Genomic DNA, 21659 nt, shown 5'->3' with positions numbered 1-21659 from the left:
GAAATTCTCCAATTAGAGAAGGAAATTGGATAACTTAGATCCTTGAGGCACAGGGAAAAACATCCTGGGCTACACATGGGGGCTCCTGAGCAAGAAGAGGGGACGTGAGCCCTTTTTACAATAAACATTCATTTTTTATTAAGTTTCTAATCAAATACTATAATAATTTCTTTTCTTTCATAAAAAGTTAAATATTTACAAGACTATCAATTTGGGAAAAGACAAACAAAAGAGTAAAAAAAAAAGTGATCAAAACACAAATTCAAAGACAGAATAAATAACAGCTTTTTTCAATGCCTGCCTGGCCCTGGGGGCCGCTGCCAGCACGCCAGCTCCTCAGCCTCAGACTTAGCAGTAGTTCAGCATCTCCTCTAGCTTCAACATGTCCAAGGGGGGGATTTTGGTGACCTCGAAGAAGACCCTGCAAAGGAAGAGGGGTCAGCTTAGCATAAAATAAGCCAAAGAAAACAGAATCCTTGAAATAAGTACAACATAAAGACCCTTGGTTCCCTATGTTGGTTTAACCCTAGAGTAGAAAGTAAGGCGAACAGTACTGAATCTTTCTTTTTCCTTGAGTGAGGCTAGTCTGTGCCTCCTCATGGTTGAGCACAAACCCCTCCTCAATTGGAGCTTGGTACTTACTGGTGAGAATATTTGGAATGCACAGTCTTGAGCTTGTTGCAAGGACGCAATGTCAGCAGGGTGTTTAGCTGCTTGACCAAGGGGTGAAGATCAGAGGTTTTGTAGCCACTGTAATACTCCAGGGCAGGAGCCTGGAAGAAGCAAACAGTGACTTTTACCACAGAAAGCAGACCCTTCCTCTATCTCTACTATCCCAAGTCCAGACTTTGTATACATGGCATAGGCAGAGAAGGTGGTTAAACATTTCAAAAACTCATACAGCACAGACACTGACCAGTAAGTATAGAGAACTTCCTAGAAGACACTAGGCTCCAGCTGCAAACTAATGGTATGGCTATCCAGATGTATGTAAGTACCATATATCCACAGGTACCAGCTGGATATTAGCCCTGGTTGTAGGTATTCGTGTAAGCTGAAATCCACTAAAGAATCTAAGGAACATAACTGACTTTGTAATTTACTCACTCTCAGGTCAAGAGCCAACGGCCAGGCAAACCTCAAAACAAACTTAAGATCCCAAGTCAACAGACAACAGGAATTTAAGGTAGTTTCTCTTCTCTGGTTCTAAGAGCTATCGCTCCATGCATTTATTTTCTCATTCAATTTTATGGATGCTTATTATGTGGCAGAAGTGATACAGCAGGGCATTTAAGAGCAAAGGTTCCTGAGGCAAATGGCTTGCGCTCAAATTCTAGCTCCACCAACAGCATGGACTTGAGCCAGTTATTAATTTCTTTGTGCCCCGGTTTCCCACTATGCCAAATGGGGATCACTACAGTAATTGCATCATAGAAGCAGATGAGTTAAGGTGTGCACACAAGGCACAATGGAACAGAGCCTAGCACAAAGTGAGTGCCCAAACGAGGCTAGCTAGGATTACTAGTGCCAAGCTCTGTGTAGGCTGCTGCGAATACAAAGATCACCAAGTCCCCTGCCCCTAAGGAATGTGTAGTGGGGGAAATATCCATGCACACAGAGAATTACAGAATGTGTGGGAAGGTCTACGATGGAAATGAGAAAGGGACACTGGAGAAACAGAGCAGCAGGACCCATGAACTTTGGCCAGGAAAATCACAGAAAGCTTTGTAGAGGGCAGCCCATATACAGTGGGTGGAAAGACAAGTGGGAGCTCTGTAGGTAAAGAAGAGGTTTATTCTATAAGGCAGTGGTTTTCTAAAAGTGTCTTAAATTACTTTCCCCAAACTCCCTTTCCCCACCACCAAATATCTTACATGGTAGCCCAGATATATACCTGGAATTGAGAGTGAGAGCTAACAAGCCCACCAATTTGGATCCCTTCACTTTTTACATGGCCCGGAAGACACTTCTGCAGGAATCCCAGGGCCCTACTGAATATTGTTTAGAAACCACTGCCACCAGTAAAGGGCAATCATTGGCATGCTGAGCAAGGAAGTAACACATTATATTCGGTGTGTCAAATAAAATTAATGGAACCATTGTCATTGCACAGGTTCAGGCCCCAGCGCTTCATCTTGACTATTATGAAAGCTTACTAGCTATTCCCACTTTTATACTCAATGGTATTCCCACTTTTATACTACCTCTCATTTAATTCACCTTCTGTACTGCAAACCAGTGCTGTTTCCACAACACACAAAGAGGAGTAGGTCACTCCCCTGCCCCAAAACCTTCCAATGCCTTCATACAAAGTAGGTCTCTCCACTTGGTATCATAGGTCTCTCACAATCAGACTACACCCTACCATTCCGGTCTCATCTCTCACCACTCCCTATTAATATATCCTCTGCTCGCTTTATAGGAAATGCTTTATTCTGCCCTAAATACATCACACTCTTCTCATTGCCTTCACATCAGGTCAATTATCATTCCCTTTACTAGAATGTCTTCTCTCACAGGTACCTACTCATCTTTCAAGACCCAACTCAAAAGTCACCTCCGCTGTGAAGCCTTTCTTCTCTATAGAAGGAGTATACATAGCATAGAGGACAGTGGGGCCATCCTACCCGAGTTCAGATCAGGGCTGATGCTCAGCTGATACTCACTGGTGCAACCATGCCAAGGGTTAAAACACAGAACTATTTCTATACTGGCTGGCAGGCAGTTTGCTGCCCTGAGTCCCTCAGTTGTCCCCCTCAGCACCTACCACATTTCCCCAGGATCTAAAGATCAAAGCCTGGCACAGCATGGGGCCTCTCCAGGGCCACAGTACCAAAGCAATGGCCACATCAATTCTGATGATACAGTAGATATCCAATTTGAAAGCTACTCTTAATCCCCAAAGACTAGCTCTGCCTCTCATTAGCAAAACATAGGAAGTTATTTCTTATCTGTAAAGTAGGGATAACAGTACTGATCTTATGAAGATTAAATGAGTTAATATACAAAGTGCTCAGATCACTGTCTAATCACTAAGTTTTAGCCATTTTTTTTCCTTTTCGTCATCATCACTGCCATTTACTGAATGCTTTTTCTGTCCCAAGAAATTTCAGTATGACTTATCCAAGTTCATACAACTGTTTATAGCAATCTCAGTACAGAGAGGTTTTCCCAAGATTAGTGGCTACAGGACTTCCAAGTTGGAGGGGCTTACAAGTGAGTTTTATTTGTACTGGAGAAGGAGGCTTTAGGGACCTTCCTCTTCAGAGAAGACCACTATACTATACCTCGGAGTCCCCCATTATACACAAGGACAGTTGCTTTTATGACTCTGGGTCTGTGCTTCTCAAATTCTGTTCCAATGAGCTCTCTTGGGGAAGTGGGGGGCAACCTTGTTGAGGAGACTGCAAGGGGCATGGGTGGACTGGGGTCACGTAAGAAGGGGGCCCATCCTACCACCTGCTGCAACCAGAATTATTTCATATTAATCTGTTTTACAATATCATGTTTTCAAGTAAGCTTTCTTTGGAATAAAGAGTACTGTGACTAAGGAAAATAAAATAAAACCCTTTAAGCAGCCAGGCTCCTAACACGTCCTAACTCCTAACATGTCAAAGAATTTGTAACTATGGGTGCATGGCAGTTTTATCACTGAGTTTCCCATGACCCCACTTTACACCTTCCACCTGACCTGACCCCGTGGTGCAGTTTTGGGGGCAGATCTGACCTGACCCCGTGTTTTCTTGCTTTTAACTGATGTATAGGTGACATATAATACTATATTAGCTTCAGGTGTATAACACAGTGATTCAGTGTTCATATATTACGAAACACTCACCATATAAGTGTAATCACCATCTGTCACCATACAGTGTCATTACAATGTTATTGACTATACCTCCTATGCTGTACTTTACATCCCCAAGACATATTTATTTTGTAACTGCAAACTGTACCTTTTAATCCCCTACACTTATTTCGCCCTTCCCTCCCCGCCCTTCTCCCCTCACTAGTTTGTTCTCTATATTTATAAATCTGTTCCTGTCTTGTTTTTTTTTTATTTTTTAAAAGATTTTAATTATTTATCTGAGAGAATGAGAGAGTGAGAGAATGAGAGAGTGAGAGAAAGAGAGAGAGAGAGAGAGTGAGCACAAGCTGGGGAAGCAGCAGATGAAGAAGCAGGCTCCCCACTGAGCAGGGAGCCTGACATGTGGCTCGATCCCAGGACCCTGGGATTATGACCTGAGCCACAGGCAGACGTTTAACCAATTGAGCCACCAGGTGCCCCCTGTTTTGTTTTTTTAGACCCCACATATAAGTGAAATAATACAGTATTTGTCTTTCTCTGACTTATTTCACTTAGTATAATATCCTCTAGGTCTATTCATGTTGTCACAAATTGTAAGATTTTATTCTTTATGGCTATGCAATATCCCTCTGTGTGTGTGTGTATGTGTGTTCTCATCACATCTTCTTTATTCATTCATCCATCAACGGACACTTAGGTCGCTGACTCTGTGCTTTTAAAGCTCTACTCCATGTCCCCAGCAAGTGTTTACCCGGTGTCCGAGCTTCTTCATGTAGAGGGCCAGGAGGAAGGAGCCAGCAGCTAGCTTGGAAGCCCTCTCCTGGACATAGTCGTATTCTTGCAGAGTCATCTCACAGATGAAGCGAGACAAAGTCAGCGTCTTCATGCTGGCACGGAGACACTAAAGGTAGCGAGAAGACTTGCTCAGCAATCAATTCGGAAAAGCAGCACCTAGCAGAAGACCCTCTGTACCCACTCTCTCCAGTTATCCCACCTCAGGCCCAAATGGCTCTCTGCCTAAACAATTCACTTCTCTTGCCACCATGACTCACACTAAGGACCCTACCCCCAAAAGCACAGAATCTTTCAGGCAGGGATTCTGAAATCAGCCAATGGGCTTTGCTACCTTTAGAATTTTTAACCAAATTATCAAGTGTCCTTGTAGTACCTTACCCCAACCTCCCTTTTCTTTGTAAGTTATCCTTTTAAGAGCCAAAGCCTTCCAATTATAACTGTGCACCTGGCTCCACCCCAGAAATAGTCCATGCTCCAAAAGAATTTCCATTTTCTTGACTGAATCTTTTTTAGAAATTATAACTTATAAACACACACATAGAAGAAAGTACACACATGTACTTGCAGAATATAATAAATAATTATAAAGTGACCTCACCTGTAACCAAAACTAAGATGAAGGAAGAGAACTTTACCAGCATCTCCTCCCAACTTCCCACATGTCCCTTCCTGATCAAAGACTCTTCTTCCCCTCCTCTACACTGCCTTCACCTCAAAATATAAAGGCACACAAAGAAAATCTTCAATTTTGTTTCTCTCACACTTCATAAAGATGTTCAATCTAAGAGGGTGGATTGAAGAAGAAATTCACTTCACCCCTGTTGCCCCTTTCCCTTTCCCTACCATCCAAGCAGCCATTCTGGGTATTGGACCAACCCAATAGTGGGAGAATGAGGATACGCCTCTCCCCTCTTACCCTAGCATATCTGCGCAGGAAATGATAGGCGATGGGAATGTTGATATCAAATTTGAGAGTTTGCAGGATGCTGATTTCCATGGTGAGCATCTCATCTCGCTGATAAATATCATCACAGATATATAGGAAATCATCCACACAAGGTGGGCAGGACTCCTACGGGTGGGGAGGAGAGATAGTCAGAACCAGGCCAAGAAAGCCCACTGCTCTGTGCTTTGAGGTAAAAGGCAGTGGGGGAGAGAAGTGAAAGATAGGAGGCAATAACATTTCCCAGCATAAAACTTCAGGCTCGCTCTGAAAGCAAACTTCTGGTTGATTTGAGTAGCCCATCTGAAAAACAAAATCAGAGACAGAGGAGAGATCTGCCCCCAAAACTGCACCACAGGAGAGGGAATCAGGCCTGGGTGGGGGTAGATTCTTACACTGTCCGGAGTGGCTTAATATGGCACATGAACCCAGAGCAATGATCTCTTTTCTAATGAGTGAAAGCTGGGAATGGGAAATCTAAGACCGGCTCTGGGGGAAGGGAGGAAAGAAGACAACAGAAAGTGGAGCTAGCGATGGAAAATAATATGGCACTTTGTTTCACAGTCTAAGAAATGAACAAGGACGTTTGGGAAGGGGGGGCTCAGGTAGCAGGCAGGGAGAGACAGGCAGACAGGCACGGAGAGAGCCCGAGCAGAGACTGAGGACTGCAGGGGGTTTGGGGGAGGAAATGTTCATGGGGGCCAGACTAGGAAGATCCAGACCAGGCCAAGGGTGAGAAGAACCCTTAACTGGGAAGCACCTTATTATGTCCTGCCCTTTACGGGGTGAACCGTGGTTTGGGGGAGAGGAATAGGAAGCGGGAAGACTTCCGAATCTTTTATCAAGCTGTATCTAACTGCCCACCCCAGCATTCTTTCCACACCTTTCTCTCTGTCTTTCTATTCTGAGATCTCAGACTAGATTAACCCTTAGATTTACAGACAAGGAAATTTAGGCACAGAAAAAGACGGCAAATTTCTCAAGTTCATACAGCACACTAGGAGCAGCACCAGGACAAGAAACTCTTCCTTCCTTTGCCCTACTCACTAGTGGTTCCTTTCTTTCTTCTCTTCTCATACCATCTCCCCACTTCCCCTTGCAAAAGTCTTTCTGTACTTCTCAACCCTGTGAGAGGAAGACACCCCTTCTCCAAAAAACATAGTGGGGACCCTTCATCCTGATAACCACAACAGGGGTACTCTTGGTTCCCAGATTTGCTAGGAAGTGCCTCTTTGCACTTTGTTCCTCCTTCAGCTGTCAGTCAGGGACCCCCCAACTTCTTTTTAATTCTCTTGAGGCTAAGGCATGGAGAACTTAATACCTTAGTACTTAATACCCCGTGCTAAGCCACAAGGATGGCCCTAGGGAGGAGAAGGAAAGAGGAGGGGGGAGGAGGGAGAAGGCGAACAAGGAATGAGCCAGGGAGTGTGTAATCAGGGAGGGAAATGAGCCAAGAGGGAAGCAGCAGAGGAGGGAGCAAGGGAGAGAGTGAGAGAAGAGGAAGGGAAAAGGGAAGGAGGAGGCAAGAGAGGGAGGAAGTGAGTCAGGGAAGGTGGGGAGCAAGGAAAATAGACAGGGACAGAGAGAGAAAGAGGATAGACTAGAGCAAGTGATAGTGGGTGGGAGGAAGCGAACCCTCCAGGAGAGGCAGCAATCAAGAGGGGGAGCTTGGAGGGAGCGGGGGGGGGGGGGGGGGCGCAAGCGAACCAGGGAGCAAATGAGTAGGGAAGGAAGTGAACCCAAGAGGTAAATAGTAAGGAAAGGAGGAAAGGCAGAAGGGGGAAGAGAGAGAAGAAGCAAGGGAAGAAGGAGATGAGAGAAAGAAGGTGGGAGGCAGCTAGAATTAGAGGGAGTCACGGTGCCAGGGTAGCAGGCAGCAAGGGTGGCAGGTAGAGAGGGAAGGAGCACGTGAAGAAGGGAGAGAAGGAATAAACAGAAAAGGGAGGAGGGAAGGGATGGACCAAGGAAGCCAAAGACAGGAAGGGAGAGCCTGAAAGGAATGAGGTGGGGAGTGAGGAGAGAGGGGACAGAGAGAAGAGAGCAAAGGAAGGGAAAATAACGGCGGGGGGCGGGGGGGGGGGAGGAGAGGATGGAATGGTCCAGAGGGAGGGAGGGAGATGGGAGGGGTAAGGGGGCAGGAAAAGAGACACAGAAGGAGGGGTGTCGGGAAGAAGGGTAGGAGAAGGGGAGACAGGGAACTAGGGAGGGAAGGAAGGAGGATACGGGAAGGAGATCCAGTTGGTAGTGAATGAGCGCACAAGGCAGGGATGGAAGACTCAAGGGAGGGCTGAGGGGGGGACTGAGAGAAGGCTGGAAAAAGGAAGAGAGTTAAGGAACAAAGGTAGAAATAAAGCAAGGAGGGAAGAGAAGAAAAAGCTGCAAGAAAGGGAGGCAAGTAAGAAGCCAAAAGGGAGGACTGGAATGAGGGAGGGAGCGGGTACAGGAGTAAGGGCGGCAAGAAGCAAGTTAAGGGTAAAGCTGGGGAGGGAGCAAGTCAGGGAGCACGAAAACAAACCCACAGTTCTGAAGCTCTGTAAATTCAGTAAAAGTTGCTACCCCTCCACTTCTAAACCCCAAGATTTCACACAAGTAGCCTATCCATGGAAATATCACAGTTGAACAGGATCATTTAGCATCTGAGGAAGAGGAAAGACTCAGAGAAATTAGATGGTTTACGTTTATGAAAGAAAGGCCAGCAGGGCACCTGGGTGGCTCAGTCAGTTACATGTCTGACTCTTGATTTCAGCTCAGGTCATGATCTTAGGGTCCTGGAATCAAGCCCCACATGAGAGGGAGTCTGCTTCTACAGTCACCCTCTTTCTCTGCCCTTCCCTCTATACTCTCTCCCCGTAAAGTGAATGGATAAATCTTCAAAGAAAGAAAAGAAAAGAAAAGCTACTTGCTTTTATAATGCTACTTCAAAAATAACCATTTAACCCAGACTCACTACCATCTGTAGCAGGCCATGTTCCCTTAAATGTCTCCGGCACTGAGGTTTGGAACTGCTTTCTTATCTATGCAGTTCAAGACTATGCAGTGGAAACTAGGTGGAGATGAAGTTGGTAGAAGAAGAAAAGAGGGCAGGGTAGGCAGAGAAGTATGGATCAGAAGGAAGTACTTAACTAAGCACATGCCCAAATACACACATCTTCAAAGAAGAAGTGAAAGAACCCTGTGGACACCAGGAAACAAACATACCACCCTTGCCACCCAACACCAGCATCCCTCTGGGGAAGACCAACCAAAAAAAGGTAGGAGATATTATTTGTGTGTGTATGTATATAATTATACACACACACACACACACACACACAGGTGCACATATATGCAAATGTAAATGCATATATGTGTACGTGGGTGTATCTACATGTAGATGATATATACGCATATGCCTACATATATTCCCATTTATGTATACAAATACATACATATATATCGGACATGGCTAGAAACTTGATTATTTTTCTCTAGGCTCTATGAACTCAGGCTCACCTCAAATTTGGCTGCAATCAGAAATGCCGTGGAACCAAGGAGCTGTAGCTTGTCCCTCTTGCATACTACCTCCATAAGGTAGTGATCCACCAGTTTCACTGCCAAGTACAGGGTCTCATGACTCATCTCAAAGGTCATCTGGAGGAAGACACAAACAGGAATCTGCCATATGGCCCCACCCCAAGGTCACAACCAGTAGATCTAAACTATCTTGTCTGTGGCATTGAGGACAGTGGAACTACCAGAACTGGCCAGCTGAGACTCAGCTACAAATGTGGGAAGTGCTTCAGCTAGGTGCCTAGCTAGACCTCCTGTGCCTCTAAGGACCCCAGCATTATCCATCCCTACACATTTAGGTAGATGACCAGTCCTATAAATTAGAGAGAGATGCTCTGCCTTCTCTAGGAGCACCTTGAATGAACACACCCTCTCTCCTTGATCTCCGATACTTAGATTCTTGCTTTCCCCATCTGCTACTACATTATACAGTGAACTCCCCCAAAGAGATCATGTTCTTTTACCTCTAAAATACAAAGACTCATTTATTAGTTTATTCATTCAGTAATGCCTCTTCCTAATTAGATATGTTATTAGAATATATGGATTGGAAGAAAGTACCAATAGCACCATTTGGAAGTGAGCTGAGCGATTGGAGAAGCCAGAAAGAGATTAAAGCATTAGTAGTATAATCCTCCTTCCTTTTTTTTCTCTTGTCTGTCCTTGCCTTACCTTTACCAACTCCAAGAAATTACCTCCTAGAACTCTAGACCCAGTGTTAGTTCCAGCCCACACAGCATCTTTGAGCAAATTAGAGAAAAAAAGTGACATCTTTGGGAGAATGCAGCCCTGCAGGCACACATCTTATCAAGTAAATGATACCTTTATATGAATTAGCAAACGGTCCCTCTGCCTCAAGGCAGAGCAGCTCCACAGCCAAAACGTACAGCTTGACAAATGGTATGAGCTGGATTCCATCGCCCACTTTTATCTTCCCTAGTAACCCTGTGTAGGCACAATCTACACTACACACAGGGCTCCTCCCAGTCCTCAGTGATGCTTCTTCCTCTCAACCCCTTAGGTTCTTAGATTCAAGAACAATAAAATCTATACTTATCCAACATCTCAACCAATGCAGGAATCTTCTCTTTAATGTCTCACCAAATAACTGTTCAGTTTCTGCTAAAGGACCTCCAAATATAGCCTGATCTCTCTTTGAATGGTTTTAATGGAAAATTCTTCCTTATACTGAGTAGAAATCACCATCCTAGTAAAATTTCCTTACTTCATTGGGCCTCCTTTTATGTAGGCTACTCTTACTGACTGAAGCCTAGATGTCCAAAAAGTCGGCCAATAAGAAGCACTGGGGAACTAGATGATTATCAGAAGATGGCTGAATACATCAGTTCAGCATTACATTCAGTTCAGATGCATTACATTTCTGAGTAACAGAAATACCAAGAAGCTGTTCTTATTGTTCCTGGGATATGGCCTTGGATCTTCTCAGAAATCCATCCTTACCAGCTTCCTATTGCAATGTAAAAAAGTATCACACACTTAGTGACTTAAAGCAACATAAATTCAATTATCTCACAAATCTCGAAGTCAAAAGTGCAAAATGGGACTCACTGGGCTAAAAAAAAAAAAACAAAAAACAAGGTGTTAAAAGGACTGGGTTTCTTTCTAGAGGTTCTAGTAAAAAAAAACCAAACCCTTCTTCTAACTTCTGTGAGCTGCCCATATTCCTTGGTTTGTGGTCCCTTCCATCCTCAAGGCCAGCAGTCTTTCTCACACTGCATTACTCTCTGCCTCCCTCTTCCACACGTAAGAACCCTTGTGATTACACTGAGTCCATTTGGATAATACAGGATAATCACTGTATCTTAAATTTGGCTGATTACAATCACAATTCCATATTCTATTTTAATTTCCCTTTGCCACATAAAGTAACATATTCATAGATTCTGGGGATTAGGATATGAACATTTTATTCTGCCTACCACATTTTCCAAAGGAATGTCGTAAGACATGGAGAGAGTTCATGAAGATTAAGGGTAATGATTACCACTTTAAGTATCAAGAAACTGAGGTCAAGTAATTACCAAAAAATAAAAAGACAGTAAGAATGAAAAGTAGCAGTTCTCTGAGGATGATACCTCTGTGAGTAAATGACAAAGCCAATGCCTACATAGCCTCTTTCCAGTACCTCTCATAAGCACTTGGCCACCCATGTAACACATTGTTATGAAATGGTTAACATGTAAAGTATGGACAATATCTGAATGAATGGCTGAAATTTGGAGTCAACAAATATTTGAATCAGCAGCAGCGTCAGTGATAGCAATCCTCCTTCTTTGAATGTAGGACAGTACTCTTCTAACATAATTCTACCACTCGGGACTACACAGAGCAAGTCTAATTGTTCTTGTGACAGCCCTTCAGCTACTGAAGACAGTTACCATGTCTCCTATAAATTTCCATCCTAGACCAAATAACTTGACTTCCTTTAACTATTCTTCACATGATATGGTTTTCTGTCACCTCAGCATCAGGCTCCAAATGAGGAGACTGACTGTTCCAGTTAGAGAAAAGTAGTAGTGCTCTAGATAATTTAAGAAGCTACAACAAACAAAGAAGCCTTTCAACACTGTAGCAACGGTTTCTCCCTCACAACCACCCTTGGCTAGCACACCCTTCTAATTCTTCATAAACGATTATGCTCCTTACCTGGGGATGGGTAAGAAGGAACAAAAGGGAATAAATAAGTAAATAACTATAGAAAATATAAAGAGTACTCTTGGTCTCAAAGGAGGAGACAAGTTTGACAAAATTTATCTCAAATTCCAAAACTCAAAAACCATCTCCTGCAAAGATGAATAAATAGAGAAAATCACCCATTTATATGAAAAAGAACAAGTAATTTTTCAAGAAGCAATGTTCTGAGAAACCAGAGCAAGTGTCTACTTGTGAAACCTTTCCACTTCAAAGAACTGAAATAAATTTTAAAATGTATACTCTTAACAAGATCTGAGAGGTCACTGTATGAAAAGAGAACAGATCCAGAAAGACTGGTTTCTGATGAGAAAGCAATTACTTAATTAAAAATGTACTAGAGGAAGTGAATAGTACATTCGGTTATGACAAAAGTCAAATCAATAATTCAAAAGGCTTTAAAAAATTCTCCCAGAACTGAGAGGTAAGAGAGAGATGAAGATAATAAATGAAAACCTGAGACACAAGAACAGATTCTGGAGATATATACACACACATGCACATACACGCACACTCGGAATGAGATAAGAGGCTGAAGAGAAATAAATAATAAAAATTTCTCTGAGCCAGTCTCTCCTTTAGCCATCCAAGATGCCAAAAGGAAAGAAGGCTGGGGAGAAGAAGGTAGCCCCAGCCCCTGCTATTGTGAAGAAGCAGGAGGCCAAGGTGGTGGTCAATCCCCCATTTTAGAAAAGGTCCAAGAATTCTGGCATTGGACAGGACATCCAGCCCAAAAGGGACCTCACCCACTTTGTCAAATGGCCTGCTGCATCAGGCTGCAGCAGCAAAAGGCTATCCACTATAAATGTATAAAAGTGCCTCCTGTGATTAAGGAGTTCACCCAGGCCTTGAACCACCAAAGAGCTACTAAAATGCTTAAGCTGGCCCACAAATATGGACCAGAGACCAAGCAAAAAAAGAAGCAGGGATTGTTGGCCCAGACTGAAGAGAAAGCTACTGGCAAAAAGGATGTCCCCACTAAGAAGCTGCCTGTCCTTCTAGTTGGGGTTAATACTATCACCGCCTGGTAGAAAACAGGAAGGTTCAGCTAGTAGTGATTGCACAAGATGTGGATCCCATTAAGCTGGTTGTCTTCATGCCTTCCCTGTGTCGTAAGATGGGGGTTCCCTACTGCATTATCAAGGGGAAGGCCAGGCTGAGGTGTCTGGTCTGCAGGAAGACCTACACCACTGTCGCCTTCACACAGGCTAACTCAGAAGACAAAGCAGCTCTGGCTAAGCTGGTGGAAGCTATTAGGACCAATTACAACGACAGGTAGGATGCGATCCACCGTCACTTGAGAGGTAATGTCTTGGATCTAAAGTTGGTGGTTTGTTTCATTCTTCTACATATAGCTGTCCAGTTTTCCCAGCACCATTTATTGAAGAGATTGTCTTTTTTCCTGTTTTGTCAAAGATTATTTGCCCATAGAGTTGAGGGTCCATATCTGGGCTCTCTACTCTGTTCCACTGGTCTATGTGTCTGTTTTTATGCCAGTACCATGCTGTCTTGGTGATCACAGCTTTGTAGTAAAGCTTGAAATCAGGTAACGTGATGCCCCCAGTTTTATTTTTGTTTTTCAATATTTCCTTAGCGATTCAGGGCCTCTTCTGATTCCATACAAATTTTAGGATTATTTGCTCCAGCTCTTTGAAAAATACCGGTTGAATTTTTATTGGAATGGCATTAAAAGTATAGATTGCTCTAGGAAGTATAGACATTTTAACAATGTTTATTCTTCTGATCCAAGAGCATGGAATGGTCTTGACCATTCTCTTACACCATACACAAAGATAAACTCAAAATGGATAAAAGACCTCAACGTGAGACAGGAATCCATCAGAATCCTAGAGGAGAACATAGGCAGTAATCTCTTCATTATCAGCCACAGCAACTTCTTTCAAGATATGTCTCCAAAGGCAAAGGAAACAAAAGCAAAGATGAACTTTTGGGACTTCATCAAGATCAAAAGCTTCTGCACAGCCAAGGAAACAGTCAACAAAACAAAGAGGCAACCCACGGAATGGGAGAAGATATTTGCAAATGACAGTACAGACAAAAGGTTGATATCCAGGATCTATAAAAAACCCCGCAAACTCAACACACACAAAACAGACAATCATATCAAAAAATGGGCAGAAGATATGAACAGACACTTCTCCAACGAAGACATACAAATGGCTATCAGACACATGAAAAAATGTTCATCATCACTAGCCATCAGGGAGATTCAAATTAAAACCACATTGAGAGGAGGAGTCAAGATGGCGGAGAAGTAGCAGGCTGAGACTACTTCAGCTAGCCGGAGATCAGCTAGATAGCTTATCTAAAGATTGCAAACACCTGAAAATCCATCGGCAGATCGAAGAGAAGAACAGCAATTCTGGAAACAGAAAAACAACCACTTTCTGAAAGGTAGGACCGGCGGAGAAGTGAATCCAAAGCGACGGGAAGATAGACCCCGGGGGGGGAGGGGCCGGCTCCCGGCAAGCGGCGGAGCAACGGCGCACAAAATCAGGACTTTTGAAAGTCTGTTCCGCTGAGGGACATCGCTCCAGAGGCTAAACCGGAGCGAAACCCACACGGGGTCAGCGTGGCCTCAGGTCCCACAGGGTCACAGAAGGATCGGGGGTGTCTGAGTGTCGCAGAGCTTGCGGGTATTGGAATGGGAAAGCCGGCTACAGAGACAGAGCCGACAGTAAGCTCACAGCTTGGTGTAACCTTGAACCGGTCGCAGGCTTGGTGAGCTCAGAGCGAGGCTGGAGGTCAGGCAGACGGGAGTAACTGGTGCTGTTCTCTGAGGGCGCACTGATGAGTGGGGCCCTGGGCTCTCAGCTCCTCCGGGCCGGAGACCAGGAGGCCGCCAATGTAATCCCATCCTCCGGAACTCTACGGAAAGCGCTCAGGGAACAAAAGTTCCTGAAAGCAAACCCGAGCGGATTAATCACCCCGGCCCCTGCTAAGGGCGGTGCAATTCCGCCTGGGGCAAAGACACTTGAGAATCACTACAACAGGCCCCTCCCCCAGAAGATCAACAAGAAATCCAGCCAATACCAAGTTCACCTACCAAGGAGTGCGGTTTCAATACCAAGGAGAGCAGCAGAATTCCAGAGGAGGAGAAAGCAAAGCACGGAACTCATGGCTTTTTCCCTGTGATTTTTTTTAGTCTTGCAGTTAATTTAATTTTTTTCTTTTTCATTTTTTGCTTTTTTTCTCGCCTTCTGGTAAAATTTTTTTTTAACTTTTACCTTTTTCTTTTTTAACGTTTTTTAACCAGTTTATCTAATATATATATTTTTTCTTTTTTATATTTTTCTTATTTTTTTTAATTCTTTTTTTTTCTTTTTTCTTATTTTTTTCTTCCTTTTTGAACTTCTTTTTATCCCCTTTCTCCCCCCTCACAATTTGGGATCTCTTCTAATTTGGTTAAAGCATATTTTCCTGGGCTTGTTGCCACCCTTTTAGTATTTTACTTGCTCCTTCATATACTCTTATCTGGACAAAATGACAAGAAGGAAAAATTCAACACAAAAAAAAGAACAAGAGGCAGTACCGAAGGCTAGGGACCTAATCAATACAGACATTGGTAATATGTCAGATCTAGAGTTCAGAATGACAATTCTCAAGGTTCTAGCCGGGCTCGAAAAAGGCATGGAAGATATTAGAGAAACCCTCTCGAGAGATATAAAAGCCCTTTCTGGAGAAATAAAAGAACTAAAATCTAACCAAGTTGAAATCAAAAAAGCTATTAATGAGGTGCAATCAAAAATGGAGGCTCTCACTGCTAGGATAAATGAGGCAGAAGAAAGAATTAGTGATATAGAAGACCAAATGACAGAGAATAAAGAAGCTGAGCAAAAGAGGGACAAACAGCTACTGGACCACGAGGGGAGAATTCGAGAGATAAGTGACACCATAAGACGAAACAACATTAGAATAATTGGGATTCCAGAAGAAGAAGAAAGAGAGAGGGGAGCAGAAGGTATACTGGAGAGAATTATTGGGGAGAATTTCCCCAATATGGCAAACGGAACGAGCATCAAAATGCAGGAGGTTCAGAGAACACCCCTCAAAATCAATAAGAATAGGCCCACACCCCGTCACCTAATAGTAAAATTTACAAGTCTCAGTGACAAAGAGAAAATCCTGAAAGCAGCCCGGGAAAAGAAGTCTGTAACATACAATGGTAAAAATATTAGATTGGCAGCTGACTTATCCACAGAGACCTGGCAGGCCAGAAAGAGCTGGCATGATATTTTCAGAGCACTAAACGAGAAAAACATGCAGCCAAGAATACTATATCCAGCTAGGCTATCATTGAAAATAGAAGGAGAGATTAAAAGCTTCCAGGACAAACAAAAACTGAAAGAATTTGCAAATACCAAACCAGCTCTACAGGAAATATTGAAAGGGGTCCTCTAAGCAAAGAGAGAGCCTACAAGTGGTAGATCAGAAAGGAACAGAGACCATATACAGCAACAGTCACCTTACAGGCAATACAATGGCACTAAATTCATATCTCTCAATAGTTACCCTGAATGTTAATGGGCTAAATGCCCCTGTCAAAAGACACAGGGTATCAGAATGGATAAAAAAACAAAACCCATCTATATGTTGCCTCCAAGAAACTCATTTTAAGCCTGAAGACACCTCCAGATTTAAAGTGAGGGGGTGGAAAAGAATTTACCATGCTAATGGACATCAGAAGAAAGCAGGAGTGGCAATCCTTAGATCAGATCAATTAGATTTTAAGCCAAAGACTATAATAAGAGATGAGGAAGGACACTATATCATACTCAAAGGGTCTGTCCAACAAGAAGATTTAACAATTTTAAATATCTATGCCCCCAACGTGGGAGCAGCCAACTATATAAACCAATTAATAACAAAATCAAAGAAACACATAAACAATAATACAATAATAGTAGGGGACTTTAACACTCCCCTCACTGAAATGGACAGATCATCCAAGCAAAAGATCAGCAAGGAAATAAAGGCCTTAAACGACACACTGGACCAGATGGACATCACAGATATATTCAGAACATTTCATCCCAAAGCAACAGAATACACATTCTTCTCTAGTGCACATGGAACATTCTCCAGAATAGATAACATCCTCGGTCCTAAATCAGGACCCAACCGGTATCAAAAGATTGGGATCATTCCCTGCATATTTTCAGACCACAATGCTCTAAAGCTAGAACTCAACCACAAAAGGAAGTTTGGAAAGAACCCAAATACATGGAGACTAAACAGCATCCTTCTAAAGAATGAATGGGTCAACCGGGAAATTAAAGAATTGAAAAAAATCATGGAAACAAATGATAATGAAAATACAACAGTTCAAAATCTGTGGGACACAACAAAGGCAGTCCTGAGAGGAAAATATATAGCGGTACAAGCCTTTCTCAAGAAACAAGAAAGGTCTCAGGTACACAACCTAAGCCTACACCTAAAGGAGCTGGAGAAAGAACAAGAAAGAAACCCTAAGCCCAGCAGGAGAAGAGAAATCATAAAGATCAGAGCAGAAATCAATGAAATAGAAACCAAAAAACAATAGAACAAATCAACGAAACTAGGAGCTGGTTCTTTGAAAGAATTAATAAAATTGATAAACCCCTGGCCCGACTTATCAAAAAGAAAAGAGAAAGGACCCAAATAAATAAAATCATGAACGAAAGAGGAGAGATCACAACTAAGACCAAAGAAATACAAACTATTATAAGAACATACTATGAGCAACTCTATGCCAATAAATTTGACAATCTGGAAGAAATGGATGCATTCCTAGAAACATATAAACTACCACAACTGAGCCAGGAAGAAATAGAAAGCCTGAACAGACCCATAACCAGTAAGGAGATTGAAACAGTCATTAAAAATCTCCAAACAAACAAAAGCCCAGGGCCAGACGGCTTCCCGGGGGAATTCTACCAAACATTTAAAGAAGAACTAATTCCTATTCTCCTGAAACTGTTCCAAAAAATAGAAATGGAAGGAAAATTTCCAAACTCATTTTATGAGGCCAGCATCACCTTGATCTCAAAACCAGACAAGGATCCCATCAAAAAAGAGAGCTATAGAACAATATCCTTGATGAACACAGATGCAAAAATACTCAACAAAATACTAGCCAATAGGATTCAACAGTACATTAAAAGGATTATTCACCACGACCAAGTGGGATTTATTCCAGGGCTGCAAGGTTGGTTCAACATCCGCAAATCAGTCAATGTGATACAACACATCAATAAAAGAAAGAACAAGAACCATATGATACTCTCAATAGATGCTGAAAAAGCATTTGACAAAGTACAGCATCCCTTCCTGATCAAAACTCTTCAAAGTGTAGGGATAGAGGGCACATACCTCAATATCATCAAAGCCATCTATGAAAAGCCCACCGCAAATATCATTCTCAATGGAGAAAAACTGAAAGCTTTTCCGCTAAGGTCAGGAACACGGCAGGGATGTCCATTATCACCACTGCTATTCAACATAGTACTAGAGGTCCTAGCCTCAGCAATCAGACAACAAAAGGAAATTAAAGGCATCCAAATCGGCAAAGAAGAAGTCAAATTATCACTCTTCGCAGATGATGTGATACTATATGTGGAAAACCCAAAAGACTCCACTCCTAAACGGCTAGAACTTATACAGGAATTCAGTAAAGTGTCAGGATATAAAATCAATGCACAGAAATCAGTTGCATTTCTCTACACCAACAGCAAGACAGAAGAAAGAGAAATTAAGGAGTCAATCCCATTTACAATTGCACCCAAAACCATAAGATACCTAGGAATAAACCTAACCAAAGAGACACAGAATCTATACTCAGAAAACTATAAAGTACTCATGAAAGAAATTGAGGAAGACACAAAGAAATGGAAAAATGTTCCATGCTCCTGGATTGGAAGAATAAATATTGTGAAAATGTCTATGCTACCTAAAGCAATCTACACATTTAATGCAATTCCTATCAAAGTACCATCCATCTTTTTCAAAGAAATGGAACAAATAGTTCTAAAATTTATATGGAACCAGAAAAGACCTCGAATAGCCAAAGGGATATTGAAAAAGAAAGCCAACGTTGGTGGCATCACAATTCCAGACTTCAAGCTCTATTACAAAGCTGTCATCATCAAGACAGCATGGTACTGGCACAAAAACAGACACATAGATCAATGGAACAGGATAGAGAGCCCAGAAATAGACCCTCAACTCTACAGTCAACTAATCTTTGACAAAGCAGGAAAGAATGTCCAATGGAAAAAAGACAGCCTCTTCAATAAATGGTGCTGGGAAAATTGGACAGCCACATGCAGAAAAATGAAACTGGACCATTTCCTTACACCACACACAAAAATAGACTCCAAATGGATGAAGGACCTCAATGTGCGAAAGGAATCCATCAAAATCCTTGAGGAGAACACAGGCTCAACCTCTTCGACCTCAGCCACAGCAACATCTTCCTAGGAACAACGCCAAAGGCAAGGGAAGCAAGGGCAAAAATGAACTATTGGGATTACATCAAGATCAAAAGCTTTTGCACAGCAAAGGAAACAGTTAACAAAATCAAAAGACAACTGACAGAATGGGAGAAGACATTTGCAAACGACATATCAGATAAAGGACTAGTGTCCAGAATCTATAAAGAACTTAGCAAACTCAACACTCAAAGAACAAATAATCCAATCAAGAAATGGGCAGAGGACATGAACAGACATTTCTGCAAAGAAGACATCCAGATGGCCAACAGACACATGAAAAAGTGCTCCATATCACTCGGCATCAGGGAAATACAAATCAAAACCACAATGAGATATCACCTCACACCAGTCAGAATGGCTAAAATCAACAAGTCAGGAAATGACAGATGCTGGCGAGGATGCGGAGAAAGGGGAACCCTCCTACACTGTTGGTGGGAATGCAAGCTGGTGCAGCCACTCTGGAAAACAGCATGGAGGTTCCTCAAAATGTTGAAAATAGAACTGCCCTATGACCCAGCAATTGCACTATTGGGTATTTACCCTAAAGATACAAACGTAGTGATCCAAAGGGGCACGTACACCCGAATGTTTATGGCAGCAATGTCCACAATAGCCAAACTATGGAAAGAACCTAGATGTCCATCAACAGATGAATGGATCAAGAAGATGTGGTATATATACACAATGGAATACTATGCAGCCATCAAAAGAAATGAAATCTTGCCATTTGTGACAACATGGATGGAACTAGAGCGTATCATGCTTAGCGAAATAAGTCAAGCAGAGAAAGACAACTATCATATGATCTCCCTGATATGAGGAAGTGGTGATGCAACATGGGGGCTTAAGTGGGTAGGAGAAGAATAAATGAAACAAGATGGGATTGGGAGGGAGACAAACCATAAGTGACTCTTAATCTCACAAAACAAACTGAGGGTTGCTGGGGGGAGGGGGTTTGGGAGAAGGGGGGGGGGTTATGGACATTGGGGAGGGTATGTGCTTTGGTGAGTGCTGTGAAGTGTGTAAACCTGGTGATTCACAGACCTGTACCCCTGGGGATAAAAATATATGTTTATAAAAAATAAAAAATTAAAACATTAAAATGTTAAAAAAAAAAGAAAACGACATTGAGATACTACCTTACACCAGTTAGAATGGCCAAAATTAGCAAGACAGGAAACAACATGTGTTGGAGAGGATATGGATAAAGGGGAACCCTCTTACACTGTTGGTGGGAATGCAAGTTGGTGCAGCCACTTTGAAGAACAGTGTGGAGATTCCTTAAGAATTTAAAAATAGAGGGTGCCTGGGTGGCTCAGTGGGTTAAAGCTTCTGCCTTCGGCTCAGGTCATGGTCCCAGGGTCCTGGGATCGAGCTCCACATCAGGGTCCTACTCAGCGGAGAGCCTGCTTCCCCCTCTCTCTGCCTGTCTCTTTGCCTATTCGTGATCTCTCTCGCTCTGTCAAATGAATAAATAAAATATTTAAAAAGATAAAAAGAAATTAAAAATAGACCTTTTCTATGACCCTGCAATTGCACTACTGGGTATTTACCCCAAAGATACAGATGTAGTGAAAAGAAGGGCCATCTGTACCCCAATGTTTATAGCAGCAATTGCCACAGTCGCCAAACTGTGAAAGAACCAAGATGCCCTTCAACAGACGAATGGATAAGGAAGATGTGGTCCATATATACTATGGAGTATTATGCCTCCATCAGAAAGGATGAATACCAACTTTTGTAGCAACATGGACAGGACTGGAAGAGATTATACTAAGTGAAATAAGCCAAGCAGAGAGAGTCAATTATCACATGGCTTCACTTATTTGTGGAGCACAACAAATAGCATGGAGGACAAGGGGAAATGGAGAGGAGAAGGGAGTTGAGGGAAATTGGAAGGGGAGGTGAACCATGAGAGACGATGGACTCTGAAAAACAATCTGAGGGTTTTGAAGGGGCGGGGAGTGGGAGGTTGGGGAACCAGGTAGTGGGTATTGGAGAGGGCACGGATTGCATGAAGCACTGGGTGTGGTGCAAAAAACAATGAATACTGTTACGCTGAAAATAAATAACAACTTTAAAATAAAATAAAATAAAGTTGGTGGTTTGCATTGCCAAGTTGGAAAAAGCAAAGGTTAAAGATCTGGCCTCTAAACTGGGCTAAGTGTATGCTGTTGAATTTTGTGATCATGAAAGTAATACAAAGTTATCTTTCAAAAAAATTTTCTCTGAGCCAAAGCAAGATTGAATCTTCAGACTGAAAGGACTCATGATATACAGGACAAAATTAAGGAAAACATATCTATGTCAAAAACAATTATTGTAGGGAAGGTAGTGTATTAAATAGTAATAATACAGA

The 21659-nt window shown here is 42.5% G+C and overlaps 1 protein-coding gene and 1 pseudogene across 3 annotated transcripts in view; one reads left to right on the top strand and one right to left on the bottom strand.

Annotated features, from left to right (window-relative positions):
• Positions 1-233: 233 nt before the first annotated feature.
• CCNB3 (cyclin B3) overlaps positions 234-21659 on the bottom strand; it is a 66459-nt gene continuing 45033 nt past the window's right edge. For all 3 annotated transcript variants that reach the window (XM_032331359.1, XM_032331358.1, XM_032331360.1), the window contains exons 8-12: positions 9039-9176; positions 5520-5675; positions 4560-4709; positions 643-773; positions 234-421 (exon numbers count right to left, since the gene is read on the bottom strand). In XM_032331359.1, the coding sequence (XP_032187250.1) occupies positions 349-421; positions 643-773; positions 4560-4709; positions 5520-5675; positions 9039-9176 (648 nt within the window). In that variant the 3' untranslated portion in view covers positions 234-348. The remainder of the gene's footprint in view (positions 422-642; positions 774-4559; positions 4710-5519; positions 5676-9038; positions 9177-21659) is intronic.
• Positions 12399-21464, top strand: LOC116583295 (annotated as a pseudogene).

This window comes from Mustela erminea, chromosome X (assembly GCF_009829155.1).
Source record: "Mustela erminea isolate mMusErm1 chromosome X, mMusErm1.Pri, whole genome shotgun sequence".
NCBI classification, from domain to species: Eukaryota; Metazoa; Chordata; class Mammalia; order Carnivora; family Mustelidae; genus Mustela; species Mustela erminea.
Note: the sequence above shows the minus strand (reverse complement) of the source record. Positions and strands in the feature narration are given on the sequence as shown.